Raw genomic sequence first — 26,789 nt, forward strand, 5'->3', positions numbered from 1 at the left:
GTATCCTCCCAGCTTACCCAACATACATATGTTTAATGTGAAATACATTTTAAAAGTGCAGGGGGCACTCCTGAGGACCTTTTCTTTGACACTGTGGTGGCTTCATCCATCTTTTAAAGAAGGCCAGCTCTGTCCTGGGATGCCCCCTCGGCCTGGTGGAGGTGGTGAGAGAGAGGAGAATGATGTCTAAGCTGTCGTCTCTGAAGAACAACGACTCCCCATGAGGGACACTCTGACTGCACAGGAGAGCTCCTTCAGTGACAGACTCCTTCATCCAAAGTGTGTAAAGGAGTGACATCGCAGGTCCTTCCTCCCTGCAGCTGTTGGACTGTAAAACCAGCACTGCTCCCAGTAAAACCGGCACTGCTCCCAGTAAAACCAGCACTGCTCCCAGTAAAACCGGCACTGCTCCCAGTAAAACCAGCAACCAACCAACCTATCTATCTATCTATCTATCTATCTATCTATCTATCTATCTATCTATCTATCTATCTATCTATCTATCTATCTATCTATCTATCTATCTATCTATCTATCTATCTATCTATCCATCTATCCATCTATTTATCCATCTATTTATTCACATTACAATCTGTGCAATAACAATATCAAACTCAGGTATATTATCATTTGACACCAAAGTTAATGTTACTTTTTTTTAAACGATATATGTATATATTACTACTATTGCATGTATATTGTTTGTGTAATTTTCTTCTATTTCTTCTTCTATTTTTCTTGCTGCAATAATGTAAACTTCCACACTGTGTGACTAATAAAACAACCTTATATTAATCAGATAATTGCAGTAGTTTCTTATGTTTTCCTAACTTGTTTTATAAAGGAGGTTTTTTCCAACCTGGCAACCCAGGAGGAGTGTGTTAGAGGAAAAATATTGCCCTCAGCAGCTTCAGAGACTACTTGGCATTAAAGACGGAGCCAGAGCTGCTGCAGTAAACCCGTTTCCAGAAGCTACTGTCCACTTTTCTCACCAGCACGAAGTACGTATATCACATTATTAATTCATTAACACAATGAACTGATGATTTAATATGCTTTAATAGTCTGCGAGCTGCTTTTTCTATTTTATTTATACCATCAAAGTTGAGATGTTGCAGCATTGAATAATGAAAGCTAGCCTGCTAACTCATAGCTGTGATGTAGATGAAGATGATGATGAAGGCGTTCATACTTGATGCTGTAAGCAAGTCATTGTTGTATTTACTGTGCAGCTATTTTAAACGCTAAACGCCAAAAAATGTAATGCGCATATTTAGCTCAGTAGCATCGCAAAAGGGTAATAATAAGGGTTAGGTAATGTTAGCAAGCTAGCGTTAACGTAGCCGCCGGTGTTACGGCTCAACTGGTGACCGTGTTAACTGCTAACCGTGTTAACTGATGATTTTAGTTTAAGCACTTCTCATATCTGTTTGTAATATCTATAAGTATCTTACCCATTTATATAAGTTCAATTGTGTTCAGAAGATTCATTCAACCTTTCGTAACGTAATGTAATATGAGAGAGGCACCAGATAACACGGTCACCAGTTAAACCGTAACACCGGGTCCTCCTCCTTCTTCAGACAAAAAATGTGGAATGAAAGACTTGAAAGAGGGGTCACACCGTACAATAAAACATGTAGGTAGAAGTTAAATAAGCATGCTAGTGTGGGTTACATGTTGATAAATAAAAAGAAATTCGGATTAGTTGTGCTCTTCTGAAGTTAAGGTGGTTTCTTGTTTTTATTATTAGAGGTGTTATTTGCAGAAGTCAGCAGCTTGTGTGCAAAATAAAAATTGACCTTTTTTTGAAGCAACTCAAATTTACACTGACTTTGAATAAGATGCCAGCCTTGCTAAAGCCAAGCTGCAGCAAATGATGACAGTGGTCTCTTATCTGATTAGCCTGCTGCTACAAACTTCACATTATAGATGCCTTTATTAATTCAGGATAAATCTGGATGAGTCACTACTGCTCTGTGTTAGTTATCTGCGTACAATACCGAGACACAGACACACTAATTTATGGCTGTTTCTTTTAGATAATGAGATAAGGATTGGGGGTAAAAATGTCTCCCAATAGAGCTGGAATGATTAGTTGCCAGCTATTCAATCATCAGCTATTTTTATAATCTATAATTCATATTGAGTCTTTTTGTAATAAGAAGAAGAGGACAATGTCCCCTATTCTCTTGGGTCCAGCTTTTTAAAATGTTAAATGTTTTCTAGTTTCTTTTTGTGACAGTAAACTTGATATTTTGGGACATTTGAGGACTTCCTCTCGTGTTCTGGGAAACATTTTTCACCATTATCTTACTCTTTTTTTTTTTTGCACCAAACAAGTTATTCATTAATTGAGGAACATAATTGACACATCAATCACTAATGACAATAATTATAAGTTCCAGCTCTAGCTTCTAATCACACTTTAATTGGACCTCTAAGAAAAACTGGTCACCTGCGGCCTTTTTTTTTGGATACATGACTGTGCCTGTTGACAGAAGCCTCTCTATGTCTTCACACATGATCCACCTTCTTTAAATTTGCCAACATAATTCAGTTTAAACAAACTTTTTAGGCACCAGGTTTTATTTGAGTGCTGACTTTGTGCGTCTAGGAGCTTACATCACAAGTCCTCCTTGGCTCTCTCTCTCTCGCTCGCTCTCGTCACGACTCAAGGACCATCCCGCTTGATAAACATAATGCATCCTAGTGTGTGTGTCAGTGCGTACGTGAGTGGCCACTGCGGTGTCACTTGTGTTGATTGTGCGTCTGCATAAAAAAAAGGTGTGGTGGAACCAGGACTGTGACATGCCAAGTGCTAATCAGGAGGGTGTGGGTTTGCACAGCTTTTTAAGTTTCCTTTTCTAGACAACCAGGTCAGAAAGGGAAACCTAAAAGAGGGAAACAGCTGGCCCATAAAAAGTGAGTTCAGATTGGCGAAGGTGGAGTTTGGAGCATTTCTGAGGCTGGAAGGGACTTAATAAAGAGGTTTTAAGGATGTGGCAGCAAGTCAGCAAGAAAGAGTCAGCGGAGTATCGATTGTTGGGCACACACACAGAGAGAGAAAGCATCACTTCCAAGATGAACCAATTTTTTTGTAAAGACTTGCAGATGTTACTTGTGCAGACATTGCAAAATTCCTTTTTTAATTACTGTGTGTTTGCAAAAAGGAAAAGGAAGGAAATAAAAATGATGACTTTATTCAAGAATAGAGCCGTTTTTACTTTTGAATGAAGGAATGAACTTCCTGAAAGTTTTAACCTTTTTTAGGTTGTTTTTTTCTTCCCCCAACTTAAGTCTTTATTTGCAAAAGATTTGCAACTTTACAAAGTGACAAGAAAAAAAAAGGGCTTCCCTGTTGCTGTGTCACTATTTAGAAGCTCGTATAACGCAGATTTTACTTCCAGTTTTGCTTCTTGTAGTCTCAAGATTTTTTATCAGTTTTCCATAGAAATATTTCTAAAATTATTGTTCCCCAACGGCTGCTACATTCCCGCTTTTACATGCAGTTAACACCATCTTAATCAAGTATCTGTCCCTTCTGTTACATAGATATATCCTATTATTTGTTCTAACTATTTCCCAGATTTTGGGGCCTATTTTTCAACCTTTAAAATTGACAAGAATAAAACTTCTCCAATTGTTCCAGCAATGATTTTATTCCTGCTCCCGTGTCACTATTTAGAGGCTTGTATTAATGTCGATTTTACTTCCACTTGTGTTTCTTGTAGTCTCAACATATTTATCAGTTTTCCATTAAAATTATGCCACAATAATTGTTAACCACGGGCAACTACATTTCCCCCTTTTCACATACTATTAACACTATTTTAATCAAATATCTGTTGCTTCTGTTACATAAATATATCGTAATATACCCCAAATGTCCCAGATTTTGGAGCGTATTTTGCAACTTTACAAAGTGACAAGAATAAAAACATCATCGTTCCAGCAATGATTTTATTAGCATCCCCCCTCCTGTGCCACTGTTTTAAAGCTCGTATAACATTGAATTTACTTCCAGTTGTGCTTCTTGTAGTCTCAAGATAATTCCATAAAAATTGTTCTACAATAATTGTTCGCCAGAAGAGAGTTGGCGACGACATTTTAATGAAATTTCTGTCCCTTCTGTTAAATAAGTATATCCCAGTGTTTGAGGTAACCATTTCCCTGATTTTCTTGGTGTATTTTGGGGCCAAAAAGTGTTAAACAGATGACTACTCTCTGCATTAGTGTGACTAACATTAGTGTCACTTGCAATAACAGAAATTAGCTGTGAAAATAAAAAGGCACATTATGTGGCAAAACCACACTGTGAGGCATTCAGTCAAAATCTCATATCTCCTCGTTTCAGTTACAATGCTGACATCATCTAGAAAGCATCTGTGCCACCAGTTTTGCTTTGGGGGGAAAAATTCTAATTATTTGCGGTTGTTCTTGATCGTGACTCAAAAAAAACTATTCGTCAGAGTGTGAAATGTTTTGAGTTTTGAGTTTACGGTCATTTTTGTCACCCGACTCGAAGGGGCCCAGGGTTTGAGTGCTCGGTGAAGAAGTCCTCATAACGCTATCACCCCACCGCTCCTGCAGAGAGAACTGAGAAAAAGGAAATACCCTTCAAAGACTCTTTCTGCCAAGAACAATATTAACTGCAGATTCTCCAGCACGCTCTGCCAGACAGACAATAATTTATTGAAATCTGTTTTTCATTCATATTTTAAAGCCGGAGGAAATGGATTTCATGTGATTTGCATTCATATTTTCAGATCTTAGGAAAGTCGACATTTGGTTTTTGTGTATTTCGGTTTCATACAGTATGACTGCAGCTGAATTCAGATTTTTATTTTACATTCCTGACATGCATGAAACTGCTTTTTTTCCCTCACTGATACTTACAACACAACTTTTTTTTCTTTTTTTCTTCTTCTTCTTCTTTTTCTCTCCCCACAGATTTGGATGAATTTGGTGCAGGACAAAGAGAGAAAAACTGAAACTTTGCCTGAATGGTGAAGGCCTCATTTGAACCTCGCTCTTCCAGTCCTGAGCCTCGTTAACGTCTCATCTAGCAAAGAAAGCTACCACGCTCTGAGCCCTTATTTGATCACCAGCTTAAGCTTATTTGAGGAGTTATTAAAGTCTTTAGTAAGTATAAAACTAAGCTTTTGTCGGATACGTCAGTGCGGACTTGCAGCTTAAAGCATGGCCAAGAGAAACAGCCAAAAGGGTATGTATCTTCTTTATGAACATTTTAACAACTAAAATCTATGTTATATTATTTGTACTTTATGTATATTTTAATGTGCAAATACACAAAGAAGAAGAACACATAGCAATACTTCCACAGTGAAGTTGAGTTGTTATAAAAGGGAGATTTTTGTGGACATTTACAAAGACATTAACCTACTTTCATGGAAAAACGGCCTTTACAAGCGCCCAGTTTTTCATTTCTGCCTCGTCTTTAAATGGCCATAGATTATCTTTGGACTTTACTCCAACTCTCTGCAGTCAGCTATTTTATCACATTTAAAAATACATTCCCTCAGACCTTTTGTCAGAGTGATGTTGTTTTTTGTCTATACCTCATCTCAGCTGTTTTCTTTCTGCTTTTGATAACAGAAAGCTCCGGGTTGTTGCTCTTGCAAGAATGTCTTTTTGGAGGCCTTTATTGGTTATTAGTCATTTAAATCTGATGCAGATCCCAGACTGTCGGGGCACAGATGTGATGAATTTTTCTTTTCTTTTTTTTTCTTTCTTTCTTTTTTTTCTCTCTTTCTTTTCTTTGTTCTTGCTGGCGTTTTCTCATTGTGTGGTGTTTTTTTTTTTTTTTTTTTTTTTTTAAACAAATGATTCCTTCAGTACACAAATTCAATCTGGTTTAACTTATCAGATGGTGTTAATAGTTTTCATGAAGATAAACACGGCTTGTGGTGTGTGTGTGTGCTTTTTAACTTGATATGAAGTCAAATAGCTCCAAGAGCACAAATCTGCCTTTGTGAATGTGATTTTGAGATGCATGAACGTGGCTGACAACTCTTTCCAGGAAATTCTCTGAAGATATCTGCGGGGTGTTTTGTTTTGCAAATTATGTTCTACAGACGATTTGCAAATACGATTCAAAGCCTGAGCAGACGATTGACATTTAGTTGTTTTGTTATTTCTTTTTGTACTGTTTTGTTGTTTTCTAGATACCTCTTCAGTGGTTTTTGACACTCACTCAAAAATGGTAATGTCCCAGGGAGGAACAGCAGAGAGGATGAAGGAGAAGGTAAGAAATCAATGTTTGGTCAATGGTACTAACCCAGTTAACTACATTATTCATTTGTATTGTTAATAATATGGATAATTAATTACAATATTACACAACATTTGGACCTGATCAAACAAATAGTTAAAGAGGTCTTGCCATACTTTATTTCCCAGTGATCTACTCTTTTTTAATTTTTTTTATTTTTTACAAAGTCATGCTAGCTTGAACAGATTAAGTTTGGGATCAAAAAAGTTTGTGGTAGACGCGCACATCCCGAAAAAGAAAGCAGGCCCTGGACCAAATATATCTATTCATCTATTTATGTATTTATTTTAGTATTAGCAAATTACTTAACTTTTATTGCCTATTTTCTAGAGATGCTGTCCTGTCTCATTGTTCTTGTAACATTGAGAAATAAAGTACTTTGAACTTTGAACTTTGAAATAGCAAATGTGTAAAAACAAGAAAAAAGTCAGCACACTGCAGCTCCAAATGTATATAGATTCACCACCAGTGAGGGTTAGGATAGACACGTCAGATATTCGACAGATAGGTCGACATCTGTCCATCTTTTGGGTGGATTACATTATTAAATTCCTCTTGTTGGCTTTTTACTCACAAAGCTTTTATTGTACAGTAACATAATGAGTGCAGCTGTCTCTCCTCTGCTACGCGCTGTGTGTGTCGGGGAGAACCAGAGAGGAGAGAAACTAGACAGCACAACACAGTAGAGACTCTCACACTGACCTGAAATTAAATCAGTGCGCTTAAATTAGGTATTTGTGTTTATTTGTTGATTCCTTAACATTCATTTGACTTCCCAGTGAGCTGATTTTTGGCAACAGTAAACATGACAGAGCACACTGTCGAGGGATAGTTTTAACTCAAGTTTAAGTTAATTTATCAGTTGCTGTTATAAATATTGAAATGTCAAATAGCTCAACATCCTCAGATCTGAAGATCCCCTGAATAAATGACTGCCCGAGGTTTACTGTTTTATAATCTCATGACAGGAAGCCTAATCCACTTAATACTTTTAATCTCTAAAGTTTTTTTTCATTGGAGGTAATTTCGTTTCTACTTTCAACTCAGTTAGTTGCTTTTAAAGCAAGTTGAAGTAAAGATGCCAAAACTGAGCTGAGGTATGGATGGCCGTTAAAAAAATAAAACTATACTGGTAATTCTATTTAATGTTAATGGAGGGGTTTGTCTTTCTTTCCTTACAAAGCAATACAACTTGTATGTGTTTGAACATCTGTTGCGCTGTGTCCTCAAGCCAAATGTTATTTAAATGTTAAAACCTCATCCGTGTGAATATTGAATCACCTTTTGTGTGTTCTCTGATAAAATATTAAAACCTGTTCCTCTCACAGTCGGTGCATTTTGTTTGCTATCGTTTCCACAGATCAGCGCCGTCAGAGCCGTCGTCCCCAACAAAAGCAACAATGAGATTGTGCTGGTGTTACAGCATTTCGAGAACTGTGTTGACAAGGCAGTGCAGGCTTTCCTAGAAGGTATGAAGATGTCACAGCAGGTTGACTTCAGGAATGAAGGATTGTTGACACACAAAGTTTATCGATAAACAGTTATACTTCAGCTGCATTGTGTCCCTTTATAAACTAGTATTACTGCATGTTTTGTAGCTAATGCCCTCATGACAGAAATAGTTACACCACACAGAGAAAAAAGTTCTAACACATCACAGAAGTCCTTTATGGTATTTTAATTATGCTAGTATTATATGACACGGTATAATTATAATAATATTGTTTTGAGTTTACTGCATTTAAATCAAACCTGTTTATTGATCGTGCTTAACATGACCTTGAACTATTTCTCTTCATGCATGCTGCACTTTGCATTCAGAGGGCTGGGCATCATTTGCATGCCTTTAGCTTCACATGTTTAATTTTAGAACGAGAAGGTTTGTCCCCGTACGTCAGACTACTTTGTTCCTTATTTAGCGACGTCTCAACAACACGTCAGAGCACTCTAATATGGAGTTTGGTATTTCAAGGCTTTGTAAGTTATGTACCTTCGTCACTTTATGTTTGCTTTACGCCTCAGGCAGCGCAGTTGAGATCCTGAAAGAGTGGAATGTCACCGGCAAAAAGAAGGTAAGCTTCAGAAACCTGGCATCTTGAGCATATTTATATCACCTTTTTAAAACTATTTAAAACAAAATGATGTATTTTCTTAACATTTTGAGGTTTTATTTTGGCTTTATGTTAAAGTTTTCTGTCCCTGCGTGCTCTGAATCAGTCCAGGTCACTGCACTGATTAGGACAGAGATAATGAACAAAGAGAATTTGAATAAAGGAGTTTGACATTGATATCTTCATGTCCAGCCCAAGAAGAAAAAGAAGCCCAAGCCCCAGCCAGAGCCCTCTGCGGAGCCTGCTCCCCCTGAGGCCGTGTCGCCGGAGGAGGGCAAGGACGAGACCAATGGCTTTCACGCCAACGGATCCGTAATGGATGGAGAGTCGCTCGATTCTCTGAGCGAACAGTTGGACTCTGCTTCCCTGGACGCGTCCGAGCTGGACTCTGAACCTGCAACATCTGAAACCACCGGTAAACACGGCTCTGATAAATGATGAATGAGGGAGTGTTGTTATTTTTTGGGGTGTCATTCTAGGGTGAGGATTGTCTGCTTCATGAGCGTAGATGAAAACTATTCCTGGACTAATACGCACATATGATAGGAATGCATTTTTGGGTCAGATCTGTTTTCTCAAGTTTAGTGACACCGAGCCTCACGCAAAAAATCACTTGCAGGAACAGATTTGACCTAAAATGGTGACTTAAGAAAATCAGAGGATGAAGCTCTATTACCCTCAACAGTGTAACATCACATGCTGTATACTAATCTCATATCCACTTGACCTCCTGCCTCCCATCATGGCCCACCTCGCAGGGGATTTATCAGGATGTCTTCTGACTTCATGTCCAACTAAACCTTTATTTCTCTCACTTGGCGCTGCTCTGACGATATGTTGTAAGCAGCTTTATTAATATTACTGACACTCGTTTACATGCATTTACAGTAACCAGGTTCCTCCTCAGAGAAACCAAGTCATGACAGAAATCGGGGAACACCTTCGCATGTATTTTGGCAAGCTGGTTACTTTAAATCTGCATCTACATGCAGATCAGTAACCACATTTCTGTCTTACACCAAGCCTTATTTTGGAAGCGGGGCTTACTAATTTTGATAGTATTTGTGATAAAAGACACCGACGCTGCTTCCTGACATCCTGCAGCCAGAATGAGAGAGACCGACACAGTGGAGCTCCTCATTTAACAGCACAGAAGTGTCCGAGTTCAACAAATATTAAAATGTTCTGTGGTTAAAACGAACTTATACATGAACTTATTAGGTGCTGACGGGCTATTTTGTGTTAGTTTCATTTTCAGTTGAACTTTGGATGGACTCTAACTATGAGGAAGCATTATTGTGTGTAATGATCCTTCCTTTTATTCAACCGCTCTGCTGTTCTCTCTCTTCCCGCAGTCTTTTTTTTAATGCACATGCATACTCGTAAAAAGCCAATTGGAAATCTGGTTATGCATATAAGGCAGAGAATTCAGCGTTCTCCAGGAGAAAACTACCTTACATGCATGTAAATGAACTTGGCTACAAATGGACCCGAAAAGGTGGCTTTAAATGGCAATTTTCGGGATGTCAATTATGCTAATGATTACAGCTCAAAAACATGCATCTCCTCGTGAAACAGGTGGTGATCATCAGGTTGAAAAGAGTAGCGTTTCACATACTCAGGCTGTACTTGTCTTTGTATTTAGTGCTGCATTAGTTGTAATGTAATGAATGAATGAAAAGGAAATTGATAGTGTCTGTTTCCACCATGAATCAGCTGTAGAGTGTTTGATGGATATTAGCATGTAACCACTCCACAAATATACTCCCCTCATCTTAAACTGGTCTTAAAAGCATATAAGAGTACTTTCTTGTTTTGTGAATGAAGCAGGATGCAAATTGAAGCAACCAATTAGTGACAGTCATCCCTCCAAACCCCACCCGTACTTTTAGAACGAACTACCCCTCCAGCAGGGACTTTTTTGGTGGGTAAAACAATCTCCTTGGAACTTAATTTACACTGTGGTCCCTCCGGTGGAAACCAGATCGGAGCTCCTCAACAGGTTCTTAGTCCTCGGTGTAAGTTCCTGCGGTTGAAACGCGGCTACAGTGAGACTCTAAGAACATCTTAACTAGAGTCTTCAAGTCTCACAGAGTGACCACAAACTATTTAACGCCCTAGCATCACTGCTAGTAGACACAACCCTTCCTGAGAGGAAACACAGAAGCGATGTGTGACCTCATCATGACATCACATGTGACAACTGTGGGCACCCTGAACGCGAGTCTGAATGAACGCTAGAAACTAGAGCTGCTGCTGCAGTATTGATTTTTCTTTTTCTTTCCACACAATTTACGCTAACCCTAGGGAAGCCATTCAAACCGTTGCAGTAACCACCATTAAAAAAGAATGATAATAATTTAACCTCAGATAATTGGTTCCTAAATACAGTATTGGCCTGAATGTAACGCGACCCTGATTATAAGGCACCCCCAACCTTTTTGAACACCTGTTTTTAGAAAAATGCATCTTGAATATATCTCACATCATAGTATAATTACACCCTCTCACACTCTCCTCCCAGGCTCCTGCAGTCAAAAACTACTTTCTCTTGCAGTTAACATTTATGTGACTCTTTTTGACTTCCTTATTATCTGTTATTTGTGAGACGCTGGAAAAAGACTTTCGACTCGTTTTCACATGTCATAAATTTATTTCCTCCACGGCAGAAAAACACGTTTCACGAACATTCAGAAACTGGTGCAGGTTGAACTGGACGGACAAAACGTTTACACTCTGACTCACCATACACAGATTTTAAGACCATCGCTAGCCTAGCAACAAACAGGCAAACATTAATTAAGTAATTAATTGATGTGTAGAAGTCGGTTTTACACTGGTATGTTATCCGTTCAAAAAGAAGATCTGATGTTGTGAAAAAGACAACCTCACTTTTTCAGACTTATTTCCAGGAAAATAAGTTTTATTTATTCACCAATTTCCAACTTTTCAAAGTTATATACATAATTTATTCCTGTAGTAGTCTATTCTACATTTCCTCTAAAGTCTAAGTGTCTCTTTTTCCCAGTTTTTGTTCTTAAGTGGTTGACTTGGCAGCAGTAGTATTGGTGGTATTCAGCAGGCACGTCATTCTTTGTCAAGTCTGAGAGAAAAACTAATAACCCATCACTCGAGCCGCTCATTCAGCAGTGCAGCAGTTTAAGTCTGCGTCACGCCGTCACACACCACACCACCCATTACCACAAGTAGATTCTCAATCTGTGGGAAACACTGAAGAACAAGTTTGTTCTGTTAAAGAGAGTTTGTGGGATCCAACTTGCAGCTCTCATATGAGCAATTTTAGGATTAAAATACAAAAATCACATCTTTCTGTCTCTGTGTGTATTGTTCTTAATCTTAAAGTTATCCAATCTTACCATTTTCTCTTCTTATTAAAAGTGTTAAAAGTTTTTTTTGATGGCTTATGTTGCACTGGAGGGCATACACAATATTCAGTTTAAATGTAATCTCCTCTGATTTAAATGTCAAATAGTACTAATTATATCTGTGAACCTTCTTTTTTTTTTAAGGCCTGCTGAAATACTCTGTCAGCAGTTCTGCTTCGTCTCTATTTTAGGCCGCTTTTTGGGGAACAAGTTTTGAAACCACAAACTTACTTATGGTGAAGTAATGTGTCTTCTAACAGGTGCAGAAGCAGAAAGTCAAGTTAGCGCCCCGAGTCCGGCCCCTCAGCAGGGAGGGAGGAATCACCAGGCTCCCAGAGGCAACAAGCAACGGCACAGGCAAAGCTCCAATTCACATCATCCCTCATCCACCACCGATGACAGTAATCAAGGGTCATCAGGGATCAAAAAGATGGGTAAGACACCGTTTACCTCTTATCTACCTGATCCTGTCCTGCATGTAGTTTCTCATAAGATTGTGATAATCAATATCGCACCATTACCGTGTCACATTATTTCTTCACTTATTCTTAAACATTTGTGCTCAAGTCATATTTTAACGTCTCCTCCTCAGCTCCCAACATCGACCGCTCCGTGAAGGACCTGCAGAGATGCACCGCCTCGCTTACTCGCTATAGGATGGTGGTCAAAGAGGAGATGGACTCCTCAATCAAGAGGATGAAGCAGACGTTTGCTGAGCTCCAGAGCTGGTATGTAAACTTCTTTCTTAAATCTGGATGTGGTCATAGCTATAACTGAGTCTTGAGGTGATAGAAAGGTCTATGCATGTTTGGATAAAATTAGGTAAAAGAAAACATTTTTTGGGGCAGTTTCCACTACTCGGGAAGTAGAGTTATGTATGAACCGGAGGAAACAGACTACATGTAGTTCCTGTACGATAGTTTCAGGTTTATAAAAAGTGGCAGCTCTAAAGTTGTGTTCTGCCTCACTTACAAACAAGGAAGTACTGTGGTATCAATATTAGGACAAACTTCAAGACTGAGCAGAAACAACAATGAACTAAAGAGTACATGAAAGAGAGAGAGGGGAGTGGAAAATGAAGGAAATTACATTTATATTTATTTATTTACTTGTAGATCAGTTCATTGTTGCTTTGGATCCAAACATGAGATTTATTGACAGTAAGAAAAAAGGCCAGTTTTATCCTTTACCAAAAAAAAAAAATCATCCTCTCTGTCGACGTGGCTCTGTGAAAGGCAAAGTGGGTCAGTTAGTATTTTAACATGGTAAAATGCCAAAATGCTGTTCCAGGACACTGTACTGCAATGTTAGCATGGTAATGTTTGACTGTTTGTAAACAATTCAGTTTCAATTTAATTTATATAGCACCACATCATAACAAAAGTTTCACATAAAGCAGATCTACACTGTCCTCTTTAATTTATTGATAATTTCATGGCTGTAACGTTCCACAATAGAAATAAATAACCTGGTAGACTTTGGAGAGAGAGGTGCTCTGAAGTTTTTCTTTCAATCAGTCCTTCAACTCGGCTCAACTCGAAACATCAGTCACGAGGCACAAAACACAAAGAGCCTGTAAATACACAGAACTGCAGAAGACATCTAAAGTATGTTGAGTTGTCCCTGATTGAGCTCTTCTGGATGCACAATGACCTGGATGAGTGACAATCTTTACACACATAACTACAAAGACAACAGCGAGGAATGTGTTGCTGCTTCCTGGCGTAGGAAAACTGCATTTCAAACGCCTTTTTCTTTTCTTTTCTTTTTTTAAAGTCCATCATCAGCCTAATTTGCCTAATCCTCACAAGTCCTCAGATGTGATGCAAACTCTAACAGGCACTTTAGATTCTTCCGTTTCTATGGTTCCTAAAACAATTTGGTTATTTTTGTGTGACATAATATTATTTTGTTTTGCTTCCTGTTGCGCGTTTACTATCAAGTGTGAGTGTTGTAAACATGTTATGTAAGTTCCACTATAAGTCAAAGGGCATTTTTTCTCACCTTTACCTTATCTTAGTGACACTGGGTCAGAGTTTTCCCAAACAGAAAACAGAGTGCTCTATATAATAAACCTCAGGCAGCTTTTTATGGAGGGTTTTATTTGACCAGCTGAATATTATAAACAAAGTAGAGACTACAGTGACTTATTAACTACACTAAATAAGGAAAATATCACATCAATCATTTTATTATGCTTAAAATCTGCTGATTATTTTGTCAGTTAATAATTTTGTCTAATTTCTTAGAGACCATATTGACATCTTCAAATGTCTCATTTTGTCTAATCAGAAGTCCAAAATAAGAAGATATTTAGTTTATTGTCATGTATGACACCAAAAAGTTTCATATCCTCATATTTGGCTAAGACAATTATTTCATTATTAAGAGTTAATGATAATAAACTTTATTTATAGAGCACCCTTCATACAAGAGATGTAGCTCAAAGTGCTTTACAGATAAATAATAATAAAATAAAAAATACAATAAAAGCAAATAAACACTTTTTTTTAAAAAAAAGCCAGATTAAAAATCATTGCAGCTTCTTTCTAAAGAATTCATCATTGAATGTGTAATTTCATTTTATAAGTTTATCGTAAAGATTTGATGACTAAATTAATAAATGTGTAGAGTCATTTTATGAAGACTTTACTTTTTATTCCATTTATTAAAAGTGGTGTTATGTCGTGTAGGCTTCTTCTGCACAGAAAGAAGAAAGTTCACCTCTTCTTAGCAGAAGTAATCAATTTAGGCCATGATTAGTCAGCAGGATGAGACTTGACTGAGAATATGGTAATTGATGAGGCTGCTAGCAGCAGATAAAAAGCCTACTGTAGTAGGTTGAAAATATGCAGAGGTTAATCAGAACTACAACTTGAAACGGAGCAACAGATGTACCGAGTATCCCTCAAATATATTTTAGATTAACTGCAGATGCTCTGAAGTGTCATTAGTATGTGTGAGAGCTACTTCATTATTCTCTGAAATGTGATACTGTGGTTTCCTGTCCATATTCTGAGCTCACTGGGAGATCCTTTTAGCTCCACTTTTAGCTCCAGACCACCACTTCTGCTTTTGCTGCTGCTGCTGCTGCTGCTACCGGCTCGTAAAAGCTGACCACTTTGTCATTTTAACACAGATAATAAAAGACATTGTTCTGTTAACGTTCGAAACCTTCAGCTCCCATGACACACTAATCTTTGAACGGCAATAAAATATTTTTGTTTTTGTTAAGGTGCTTGTGCACCTTAACAAAAAGTAATACATTCTCTCTTGTCGTAGAAAATGGACATAAAACAATCAGAACGTTGTGTTGTGTTGCATATAATGAGAATATAAATCATCTGACTAAGATTAGTGAAAAACCACAAAAGCTAAACTACACAAAAAGACATTATTGGCTTTTCTGCTGGGATCAAATGGATAATATCAGTACTGAATAATCCTCAATCAGCTTTAAACAGTATTAAATTAAAGACAGTCGTCTAATACATGCCAGTTGTCAAACACACAGTACTGTTGCCTACATCACTTCTGGCGATCTATTGTTCAGTCACAAACACCACAAAATAAAACAGTATATTTTCAGGATTTGGTTCAATAAAATTTGAAAAGTCTTTAAAGAAGTCTGTCATTAAGTTATTTCAGCCAACAGGAAATGAGTCAGCTCGGCCAGAGAAGAGCTCTTAAAGCTCAGTGGGCCAAAAAGAAAAAGATGTGAGAGTCTGAGGAAGCCTGAAGTGCCCAACATATCGTCCACTTCTTTTGGTTTTTGTTGCTACTAACAATTATTTCATCATTTTTTTTGGTTAATTGATTAGTGGTTTGGTCCATAAAATGCCAGAAAGTTGCAAAAAATGCCAATCAGTGGTTCATAAAGCCCAATGAGACGTCCTCAAATGTGTGTTTTGTCAGTTTCTTGAATGCTAAAGAAACAAGAAAATATTCATTCATATTAATTATATTCATTTGGAAGGATGGAAAAAGAGAAATTAGACTTTTTTCTGTTAAAAATGAATTATAATTAAGAATAGTTGCCTTTTAAAAAAATATTTTCTTCTGTTAATTGATCGATGGACTTATTGTTGCAGCTCTACTTTTGATACATTCATGGTTGTGTCTCTTTCTAATTGCACCACTCAAAAGGCGAATAAAAAGCCATCATTGCGTCTTTCCTGGCTGCAACATTCTGCCTCCCTGATGTCTCAATTGGACTTCAGGGAGGCACGTATCTCAGTCATTGTGATATATTGTGACAGACTGTTCAAAGACATCGATGGTGTTGCAATTGTTTTTGCCCACAAAAAAAACAAAACTTGCAGAGGGTAAAAAAACATAACTTAAGAGAGATGTTGAAATGATGCATAATGTTACACCCCCGCACACCTGGCCAATCGCTTCCTGAACTAGACGAGATTGTCAGACTGTCTCTTTCGTAACGTTGTAATGCAAATTATGAGATGCAAATGCCCCTAATTTCTCAATCGAGAAGCTGGTAGATGATCTGACAAGGACTTCTTTTGAAGCAGACTACGGACTTAAGTGGACGTAACATGCTGTTTGTGTTTTTTCTATTGTTTTTATAGTGTTAAGATGTCAAATGTTTGTGTTAAAAATTGGACTGAGAGCCAAAACTTGCCAGCCTGCTCTGAATGCTTTCATTGTTACCTCTACTTCCTCCTCGTGATGCCTACAAACATCCGCTCTGTAGTCTTTGTTGCCAACGTTGTTCTATGGGTTGTTCACGTTGTCCACTCGCTTATTTCAGATCAAATTCAGGCTCAAACACAATTCAAGTAAAAGAACGAGAAAAATAAGTGAAGTCCTACTACAATTCCTTTACGTAGCCGCTGGAAGCTGGCCAATCAGAACAGAGTCGGCTCTTCGGGAACAAACGAGCTGAAACAGCCTTTTTCAGACAGAGGCTGAACTGAGGGGCTTGCATAAAGAGCCAGTAACTGTCTTTTAAATTATGCAATGATATTCCAGCAGAACCCCAGAATAAAAATACAGATCTGGAGATGTGCATGACACGTCCCGTTAATTGGACTTGGATCAGAAAGCAGCATGAAATAATATGAAATATCTATTTTTATCCGTCACATAATCTAGCTACATATTTTTTCCTTGCAACAATTTAAATCAACCTTTTCCTCCAGCTTTCTGTATCATAAATGCCAGAAATTAAATGGTGTTATAATAACAAGAATACACTGAAGGTCTTGATTTACCATGTAATAATGGCACTGCTATGCTGATTACTTTTATTATTCCCTAAATACTGATCTAATGGGGATCAGAAGTACAGCAGCAGCAGCAGCAGCAGTAAATTACAATGCAAAACGTCCAGCACCAATACTCTGTGTTTGTAATCTCGGTGCAAAGTCAACATGCCAAGTATTTAGGAGCCAGTAAAGTAAAATAACCCTCCTCTCTCTTTTCTCTTTTTTCTTAGTTTAATGGACAGAGAAGTGACTCTACTGGGAGAAATGGACAAAGTGAAAGCAGAAGCCAGTAAGTACTTGTATTCTTAAGACTGAACCAAAACCCTGCTTGTCACATACCACCCGGGAGCTGCTAGTATTCCTCACATAATATGATCACCTGACTCGAGGGCTCAGAGTTTCTGACCTAAATCACTTCCGGAAAGGTAGTAAAAGAGATTGTTGTGGAACAGCAAGTCCCAGTTTCTACAAAAACTGCAGCAATGTCCTCAGGGGTGCTGCTTTACCTACAGCATACCACTCTGTGTGTTTGTGTTTGTGTTTGTGTGTGTGTGTGTCTGTGTGTGTAACATGACAGAGCAAGACCGCATATTTCTACAAGTAGGCCATTCTCCCTTATTCTCAGTGCAGAGTGTTGTGTGTTCCAGGCCTGGAAAAAGTGAATAGTGTCAGGTGTCGGGGGAGACTCAATGCTGTCTTTGTGCGAGGCGTGTGGGGAATTGAGAGGAAAACCAAGGAGCTGTAGTGCTTCTTTGACAACACAAAAACCAGGTTTCCTCAAAAGCCTCCCCCACTAATCTCCTTCATATGTTACATTTGTGTTAACTTAATGGTTTCCCCTGAAAACCTTTTTAATCTCCAGAAGGAAAATGTTTTAGATTGTTTGATTTATTACAGATGTATATTTAGACTATAAAGGATGTTGACTTTCTTTGAGTTTTGGGCTGTACGGTGTTATGTAGTACAGTTCAGGATATAATGATCCTCATTCATTCTTGCTGCTGTACAGAAGGAAGCTGTATCATTACTGTAACTGGTATACCGATATCCAGGGCTGTTTCCAATCAGCCTATTAGTTACATCATTACATTCTGAGACTCGACGTAATGATGTGACCTTTGTGTCCGGGACTTATGTATCGTGTCGAGATATGTAAATGGCTTCATCTTTGACCCTTGTTTAACTGTAGATGCTGAGTCAGCTGCACTTTGTACTCAAACTTAGTCATTTAAAAAAAACTGACGCCTAGTGACACAGCAAAACAATCAGTAGTCAGACTGAAGATAGTTGATTGACAGAAAATAATAATGATGATAACAACAACAATGATAATAATAATAATGACTTTGTGAGAATCTGTGAATATTCTCTCATTACAGCTTCTTAGATGTAAGAATTTTCAGATTTGTCTTATGTGAGAGTAAACTGAATAATGTTTTGAATTCAATTTTGAACTTTTGGCCTAAATCAGCCTAAAGGTAAAAGAAGTAAGATTGTGACTGGAGGGTCGCCGTTTAACTCGCCGGACCGGCAGGTTAAATCAGGGTGGGGGAAGTGAAGAAGCAGTGTTTGCCTCTCCCTTTTTTATCAGCCCACTGAGACGCCCTTCAGCAAGGGCTTAACCCCAGCTGCCCCAGTGGAGCTGCTCAGTGGGCAGCAGATCAGGCTGTGGTTGTACTGGGCAGCTTCCAGGTGTGAATGTGTGATCAGGCATGAAAAGAGAGAGAGAGAGTATTGCTCTCAGAGAAATTCCCCTGACTAAATAAAAGTTAGGGTTATATGTATTTATTTGACGGTGCCATCTCGGACATCAGAAAGCTATGATGAACATTTTTCACTATTCTGTGACTGACTAATTAAGAAGAATTAGCAGATTAATTGATAATAAAGATATTTATTCATTAGTAACTGGTAACAAACTGATGTGTCGGTGAGTTTTACTGCTGATAGACTTGTAAAAATCCATCAAATTTTTAATCTAACCTTAATTTAACCCAGAACTCTCTTGTGATACATTATCTTTTCTACAAGGGTAAAATGGCAAAAATGGCAGCATACAATAAATGTCAAAAGTTACATAAAAACACATTAATTTAACACAATCACATCTAATGCAAGAAAACAGGGTCAGAGAGATAAAACTTAACTATTTAAATCAGTTCAATTCCTCATGAAACATTTTTAACATTATGCTTGGATGCCTGATGTCTGACATTACATAATAAAGTACTTCTTAATTGGTACCGAGCACAAAATAAGATTTAGGTCCATTTGTTGGTTTCATAAAACAGGTTTGTGCATAAAACCAGTTAAAGATCACACTCTGCTGCTGTGTTTCAGTGGTCATTTTGGACGCCCGACAGAAAAGAGCGGAGGAGCTCAGACGGCTGACGGACCAGTCAGGATCCATGTCTGAGGAGCAGCTGTCTGAACTGCGCGCAGACATCAAGGTGCTTTCACAATACTGGTGCTCCAGTTTGGCCTCGTCTGTCTCGCACCTTCAAAAACCAGACGGATGAACATTTCTATCATCTCAAATCATGCTGGCGATGAATGATTATTAACGGGTTATCTCTGCTTCTTTTTTTTCAGCACTTTGTGAGTGAACGTAAATACGATGAAGATCTTGGGAAAGCTGTAAGATTTACATTCGATCTGGAACCGCTGAAGACGAGCATCTCAGGGTTTGGATCAGGTAAAGAATCCTGTTCATTGTTTATCTCCGTCTTTACATATGTTACCACAACGTTAATCCTAAGTGATACAGAAAGCCTTCAACCACTAATCATACAATAGAAAAGGTAGCATTTCAGCTGTTTACTTTATAATGTCATGGCTGCAGCAGTCTGTCAGCAGGCTCGACACATAGTTATAATAATAATATAACATCTAACAACATCTAATAATAATATAACCTCTAATCTAACATCTAGTAGTAGTAAGAGGAGGAGTAGTAGTAGCTTTATTGTCATTCATAATATGCCAGAACAAAGCAATATGTTGTTATTTGAATAAGAGAGGAAATAGACACAACTATTATAAAAAGGACTAGACTAATTTTCTTCAATATGACATTTTTTACTTAACTTTGTTTGATAAGATTATTGATTCCAGCTCCCAGTGGACCGACAGCTCGGTGTCCACTGCATCTCTTACTATGAGATATAAAACTTTGCTGACATTTTACGAGTTAAATAATGATTTCTTAGTGAGCACAGAAAAAACTACAGCTCCTATGAAAGTGTGGCAGCATCGGTACATACATTAATGTAATGATAATAATAATACTACATTTTATTTAGAGAGTGCTTTTAACAAGAATCAAAGACAAAATAAACAATAAAACCATACAGAATAAATGAAAACACAATTAATAAAAGCAAAACAGAGAAGAAGAAACAAAATAGAAAAACAAAACAACTAAAAGAAAACATAAAAACAATCAAACATTAAAAGCAGATTTGAAAAGGCGAGTCTTGAGAAGTGAATTTGATGTATTTGATGAGGTCAGTACAGGTTGGTGTCGTTCAAATTCAACACTCAGGACTTTTTTTCCAACCTTTTGTCTAAAAACTTTATCTCATTTCTGTTACTCCTGCTGCGGTTAAGTCTGAGCTTGCCCTGACCCTTCAACTCATCTACACTTATAGGAAATTATGTTCATAAGACATAAATATTAAATAATCAATCAATCTTAATTTATATAGCGCCAAATCACAACAAAAGTTATCTCAAGGCACTTTTCACATAGAGCAGGTCAATACTGTACTCTTTTAATTTAAACAATAGTATATATATTATTTAGTTATTAAGATAATAGATCATTTTTCAAAAAACTATCATCCTTATCTAAATTTATGAAACATGTCTGTACTTCAGCTTTCTATGATCCTAAAGCGGGTTGCAGGTCGTTACTGTTACTGATCGACCTTTGTTGTCCCTTTCTCAGTTTACCACCCTCGTACAGGCTACTCAAATCGCTCCCGTTGTAGCTCCACGTCGTCTTCTGTTGCCAGCCCGAGCCTGATGGAAACCCCTCCTCCCACCCAGACCCAAAGCATCCCCAGCGAACACCGCCCGCCACCAACCAAACAGGTCAGCCGGGAAAAAGCAGTTTGTCAAACGTCCAGACCGTGATGTCGTCTCACAGCTCCGAGACGACGTCGATGTTAAACAGTTTTATTTTTTATGTGCTCATTGACTTTTTTCTTTTTTTAAACTCTCCTCTCAGATTTTCCAAGGCAACCGGCGTACTTTCCAGGGACAGGGTTATCACTCGGGCGGTCAGCGGTATAACGGCGGCTCCTACCACGACAGGAACGCCGGTCGCGCTAACCACCGTTACCAGGGCGATGGCGGCGGCTCCTCTGGTCCTAACTCACAGCACTCAAACAGCTCGAGAGGCCCCTCCCATTCCTCATCATCCCACAACCAAGACCGGCCCTCTCACAACGGGCTGCCCCAAAGGCCTCCGCGGACGCACTGCCCTTGACATTGGAATTCCTTCGCTTAATCAAAAAAAAAAAACATCTACTAACTCACAGCACTCCCCTTTCCCCTACCTCCCTTCATCCCTCCTGTCTGCCCCCCCCCTCGCCCTCACCTTTCACTCTCTCTCCCACCATACTAACTCCTCTCAATGGTAGAGTAAAATACAAGTTTACATATTTGCGTCAGTTGAGCTGTGGTACCACCTCTCTACATCGACCCCGTTCATCCTTCAAACTTGAAAAGCTCTCGCTCTTCTGTAATCAATCTCTTCCTTTTGGCATTTCCTCCCATCTTGGTTAAGGCAACAGCTTCTATGTTTAGCCCCCCCCCCCCCTTTGAGAGATCTCATTGCTATGATATCGTCAGTCTCTGTTATTAATTAATTTCTTTTTATTTTTTATTTTTATAGCACTGCTTCAGAGAAACCAGTTAAAGCAGTGAGCTGGAGACTTGACGTGATTTACCTGCAACAATTTGTGCACTATTGAAGTTGAATTCTTAGTACTGTTTCTATTTTTGCTGTGGCTTATAATGTCAGTTCTGATTTGCACCTCAGATCTTTTTCTCAGTTTTTTTTTTTTGTAAATTATTCACGTCTCTCAGAAACATTTCAATGCCTTCACTGTGAAAAGAGAAGTGAAAGTGCACCAGTAGTTCCAGCATTAACTGTCATCAGGAGAGTAGACATGCAATCAACACTACAGACTATCGGTTAAAAAAGGAAACATATCAAAACTAAGTCGGAGCTTTTTCGTATATGGCTGCTACAAAACCGTAGGGAACTTTATTGTTAATGCTTGGAATAAAACGTGTTCGAGGACGACTCTGAACATGGAAGTTGTTCTCCTAAAGGAATAGTTTGACTTTTTTGGAGGAATGCATTTGTTTTGTTTCCTGGAGTTTGAAGAGAAGAAATATCACTCTCGTGTTTTGTACGTTAAATATGAAGCTACAGCCAGCAGCTGGTTAGCTTAGTTTAGTTTAAAGACTGGAAGCAGAGATGAACAGCTTAGCTTCTGCCTAAAAAAACGTATACGGTTCATGTCATTTCCCGCACAAAAAAACAGAAGTGTAAAAATGATCAATTTTGGGTTTATGGTGTTATATTTGGACTTGTGTGCTGTCATGTTTCTGCACTTCACTTTTCTTTTGAATTAAAACAAGATTTAATCCTTTATGGTGGCATTTGTTTGCGTAGAAAAGAGCCAGACTGGCTGTTTCTCCCTTGTTTCCAGTCTTAAAGCTAAGCTGAGCTAACTGGTTGCCTGCTGTAGCTTCATATTTTACTCCACATGAGAGTGGTATTAACCTCATTTAACCCTCGGCAACAAATAAAATGAACACGTCTCCCAAAATGTTGAACTGTTCCTTTTAATTATTGCCTAAGGCAGTGATGTATTGCCCTCCCACTGGCCGGTGGGATTATAGTGTGTGCTGTTGTTCTCGGCTTGCTGCCCGTTATTTTATAACAAAGGGCTCATTACCTTTTTCGTAGAATACTGTTAAATATGTTTAAAACACAACTAAAGGAAACTCTGTCCACATGCTGTTTCATGTCGTCTGGACATCTGGACGACGGATTTTCTTCCACATGTGCAGTTTGTTTTGTGTTTTTTGTTCTCGTTATATGCACATGAATGGCATATTAATGACGTGCTTTGCCTTTAGTCACAGAGAGACTTCACTTTTGCCTTTCTTAGTAACATGGACATCTGCATCATGACGGCTTTCTGAACAGACGGTACCTGTAGAGCAGACGTGCCTGTAGAGCAGTCGTTCGATTATACATACATATATATATATAAAAATATAAATATAAATATGTTTCTTCTTTTTATACACTCACTTTGTCCCATCTGTGAAAGTAAAACTGATCAAAACTGGTGAATGCGTTGGATGGTTGTGTTGATTTCACAGATCTTTTATATGGCTGCCAAGTAGACGCTTCAAGGCTGTTGTCGAAGTTAAGTCTCTTCGTAAAGTCTGCAAGGATGTGAACAAAACAAAAACAAACAAAGTTGGCGAATACCTCATTGCTGATCCTTTGACGCGGCCGGTTTTCTCGCAGTGGGCTCTTAGTAAAAGGAGGACAGATGATCGGTCATCTGTTATCATCTTGTAGTTGTGTACATATGTGGAGCTGCAAAAGGCTGTAGTGTAAACACCGGCTGTAACATTATTGCTGCATCTTCATAAAATGTCGTCTTCCTCTAGAGTGGACTTTTGTTTTGGGGGGGGGGGGTTAAAAAAGAAAATGAATTTAAAAGATTGTTCACTCCCAGTTTTTGTTTCCTCGTAGGTTTTCTGACCAGAGTGAGTTTTTTTTCTTCTTATTTGAGATGAAACTCATTATGTTGGTGAATATTGTGGAGAAAGAGTGCTAACGTTTGCAGTCTTTGGTTAAAATGTGATGTAACTACACGTAAATGAGATATTTTTGACTTCAAGGACTAGTTCCGTATTTTGGGAAGTAGAAAGCGGCATATTTGCCAAAATGTCAGACTTGCAAAGGTGTAAGATGGTTTATAATATAACAAAGATATTCTGACTGAAGTTGTTTGAGGAAGTTTTACCAAAATTTAGGATTTTCCTCAACGAGTTCTCTGCATATTGATGGTTGGCTGCAGTTTGACTTGATCAAAGCAGATGATACCATTCAGCTTTTTACTCCAGCACATCTCTAATATTAAGAGAGTCAGTGCTGATCAATCAACTGGTTTCCTCTTTTGGGATTTCGTCTCCCACTTTATCCGAGCGGTCTTTGTTTCATTTTTACATTCCAAACTGTAGAAACTATTTAGTTTATCACCAAAGATATAATTTCGTCCTGTTTTAAAAGTCGCTGCCTTTTCTTTCTTTCCTTGGCCTGTAAAAAATATAAAAGATAAATCCAAAGGGGATAAATCCAACACTTCACCTTTCTCTTCTTCCCAGCCCTGCTTTATTTCCCCCATTCCTTACTGTACATACATATATGTAGCTATATAATTTTGTGCTCAGATCGGGCATTTTGTATGTGATATTCATATTAGGCATAACGGAGGTTTAAAACATCTTAGTTAATTTTTTTCCAGTAGACCTTGTGTCCTTCTCAAGACTACTTTTTTTCTGAGACAACTGTAAACTCAAGTGCCTTTTTCTTGTCTCCCAACCAATCCATCGACATCCCCTCCACCAGAATATGGACCAAAGACATCGACCGTCCCCCAACACCCCTGCCCTCTCTTTCTCCCAATAACTGAATGGCACACTTTTCATTTACTACGAATAAACAGTTTGCAATACTGACTGCTTTATGTTGTTTTTTGGGTTGTCGCTGACTGTATGATAGATAGCCTTTTATTGTCCCATGGGGAAATTCGTTTTCACAATCTGTCAAAAACCCCACCAAACATTGAAAAATATACATACACACACACACACTGTACAAACACCACCAAACATTGAACAACCGACACATATATCACACTCAGGAGGGCTGGGTCCATATGAGGTTATTGAGTGCAGAGATGGCAGACGGGACCAAGCTCTTGTTGAAGCGTGACCGTCTCCGTCTCAGAGTCCTGTATATGAAGTTAATCTAGTAGCTGAAGTAGAGTAACGGTGAAATTTGATGTCTGTAAAGCTGCAGAGGTTTGAATCATTCAACACATTTTCTGCTTTTGACTTTCCAAAGTTCACTTTTCGGTTTAAATATGTCAATAAGGCTTAAACACAGTTAGGAGGATAAACTAATAATTTCTACACATGTGAGAAGATGATGCAGACATACAACCAGCAGAGGGCAGCTCTGCACTTGGAAATGTTAAAATGTGACTTCAGAAGAGGAAGTTTGGTGCAAGAGCTCATCAATTCGCAGCTACACGTTCATAAATATTTAGGAAAACTATCATATCTTAACATCTGACTTTGATAAGGCAGATTTTATTTCTTTTGACCAGTGTTAATATTTATCTTCTGGGCTGTTTTCAGAAGATATCGACTCAAAAAAGAAGTTTGGATGTTTCTTCACTGAGCTGCATTTAAACTTTTCATTATTATTTTTTAAAGATCAGCAGGAGGGTCCCGAAGTCCGAGACCATACTGAAATATTTTCACATAAACCAGGATCAAAAGTTTGAGGTTTCAGACACATTTAAAAGCACAAGAAGTTATGACGTGATCAATTAATTAGTATATTTAAGATTCTGCACTATTTCTAAGTCAGCAATCAAAATTAAACAAATGTGTGGCATTGAGCAACTTAACTGCTTTGTATAAAAGATCAAACTTTCTTGAGTTGTATCTCGTCCATTGAAGCTTTCACATGTGGATTTGATCTTCTCATCAGAGTCTCGTTCAAGTAACTCGTTATAAATACGACTGTGCTTCAAGTTTCCAGCAGTTCATTACTTAATAAGTAGTACTGTGATAGTGGAGACTAAATGTTTCTAAGGAGGCAGTGCATGAAACTTTTTAATGCTTTGCAAAAACTGGATCAGCTGTATCCAAAGCACAATCAGGCAGAACAAAAGTGACCACACCATCAGAAGATCAACACATCAAGCTAAGTTCTCTAGAAAAGTAACTTCATTAGAAATCCTGAATTTGCTGAATAAAGAACTCAAGTCTTCAATCAGCAACAGTTCTTTCAGAAGAAGGCTGTCTTGTAGTGGTCTCAGAGGATGAGGAGCAGTTTCTAAACCATTTCTCTGGAGTTGGAAACAAGGACAGATTATAGGAGTGGGTTAAGAAATACCAGCATTACATAATCCAAGTTTGAGATTTATAGCAGTAACAGAAGGGTGTATGTAAGGAGCAAACCAGCAAAACATGCTGGTGGGAATATCCAAGTCTACAGGGTGTTTTGCTGACTCTGAAGTTGGGACTCCATCCTTACCAGAAGTACCACTCCTTCCTTCAGAGACCTGCTGCACCCTCTGGATTGCAGCTTTATGGTTAAGGATTCATACTGCAGCAGCATAATGACTCTGAACACACCTCAAAGACGACTAATGGACTTTCCACAATCACCTGACCTCGACCCCATTGAACATTCATTCAAAGAAAAGGGGTGAATACTAAATAATAACATTCTGAAATTCATGAATATTTTTCCCCAAAAATAAAAAAGAAGTATCTTGACTAGTGGTCTCAGGTTTCCAGACCGTACTGTATATGTGAGAAAGTCCACTCTAATCATCCCTGAATGCCGGTTTTCCTGAAGTGCATTTCCTAGTATCATCTGACATTTCTGATGCAAAAATTAATCAAAGATGCAAAAGTGCTGAAGAGGAAGTTT

The 26,789-nt window shown here is 38.2% G+C and overlaps 1 protein-coding gene across 1 annotated transcript; it reads left to right on the forward strand.

Moving 5' to 3' along the window:
* Window positions 1-934: 934 nt before the first annotated feature.
* spats2 (spermatogenesis associated serine rich 2) lies at window positions 935-24,796 on the forward strand. The gene is made up of 13 exons (XM_062427367.1): window positions 935-1,001; window positions 4,954-5,227; window positions 6,189-6,268; window positions 7,656-7,764; window positions 8,318-8,367; window positions 8,599-8,821; window positions 12,053-12,226; window positions 12,385-12,520; window positions 17,248-17,306; window positions 19,358-19,467; window positions 19,610-19,712; window positions 20,967-21,112; window positions 21,249-24,796. Exons 2-13 carry the CDS (start codon window positions 5,203-5,205, stop codon window positions 21,507-21,509), a joined length of 1,476 nt encoding a protein of 491 aa, XP_062283351.1. The 5' UTR covers window positions 935-1,001; window positions 4,954-5,202; the 3' UTR covers window positions 21,510-24,796.
* The last annotated feature ends 1,993 nt before the right edge of the window (window positions 24,797-26,789 follow it).

The sequence above is a fragment of the Scomber scombrus genome, chromosome 10, assembly GCF_963691925.1.
Source record: "Scomber scombrus chromosome 10, fScoSco1.1, whole genome shotgun sequence".
Classification (NCBI taxonomy): Eukaryota; Metazoa; Chordata; class Actinopteri; order Scombriformes; family Scombridae; genus Scomber; species Scomber scombrus.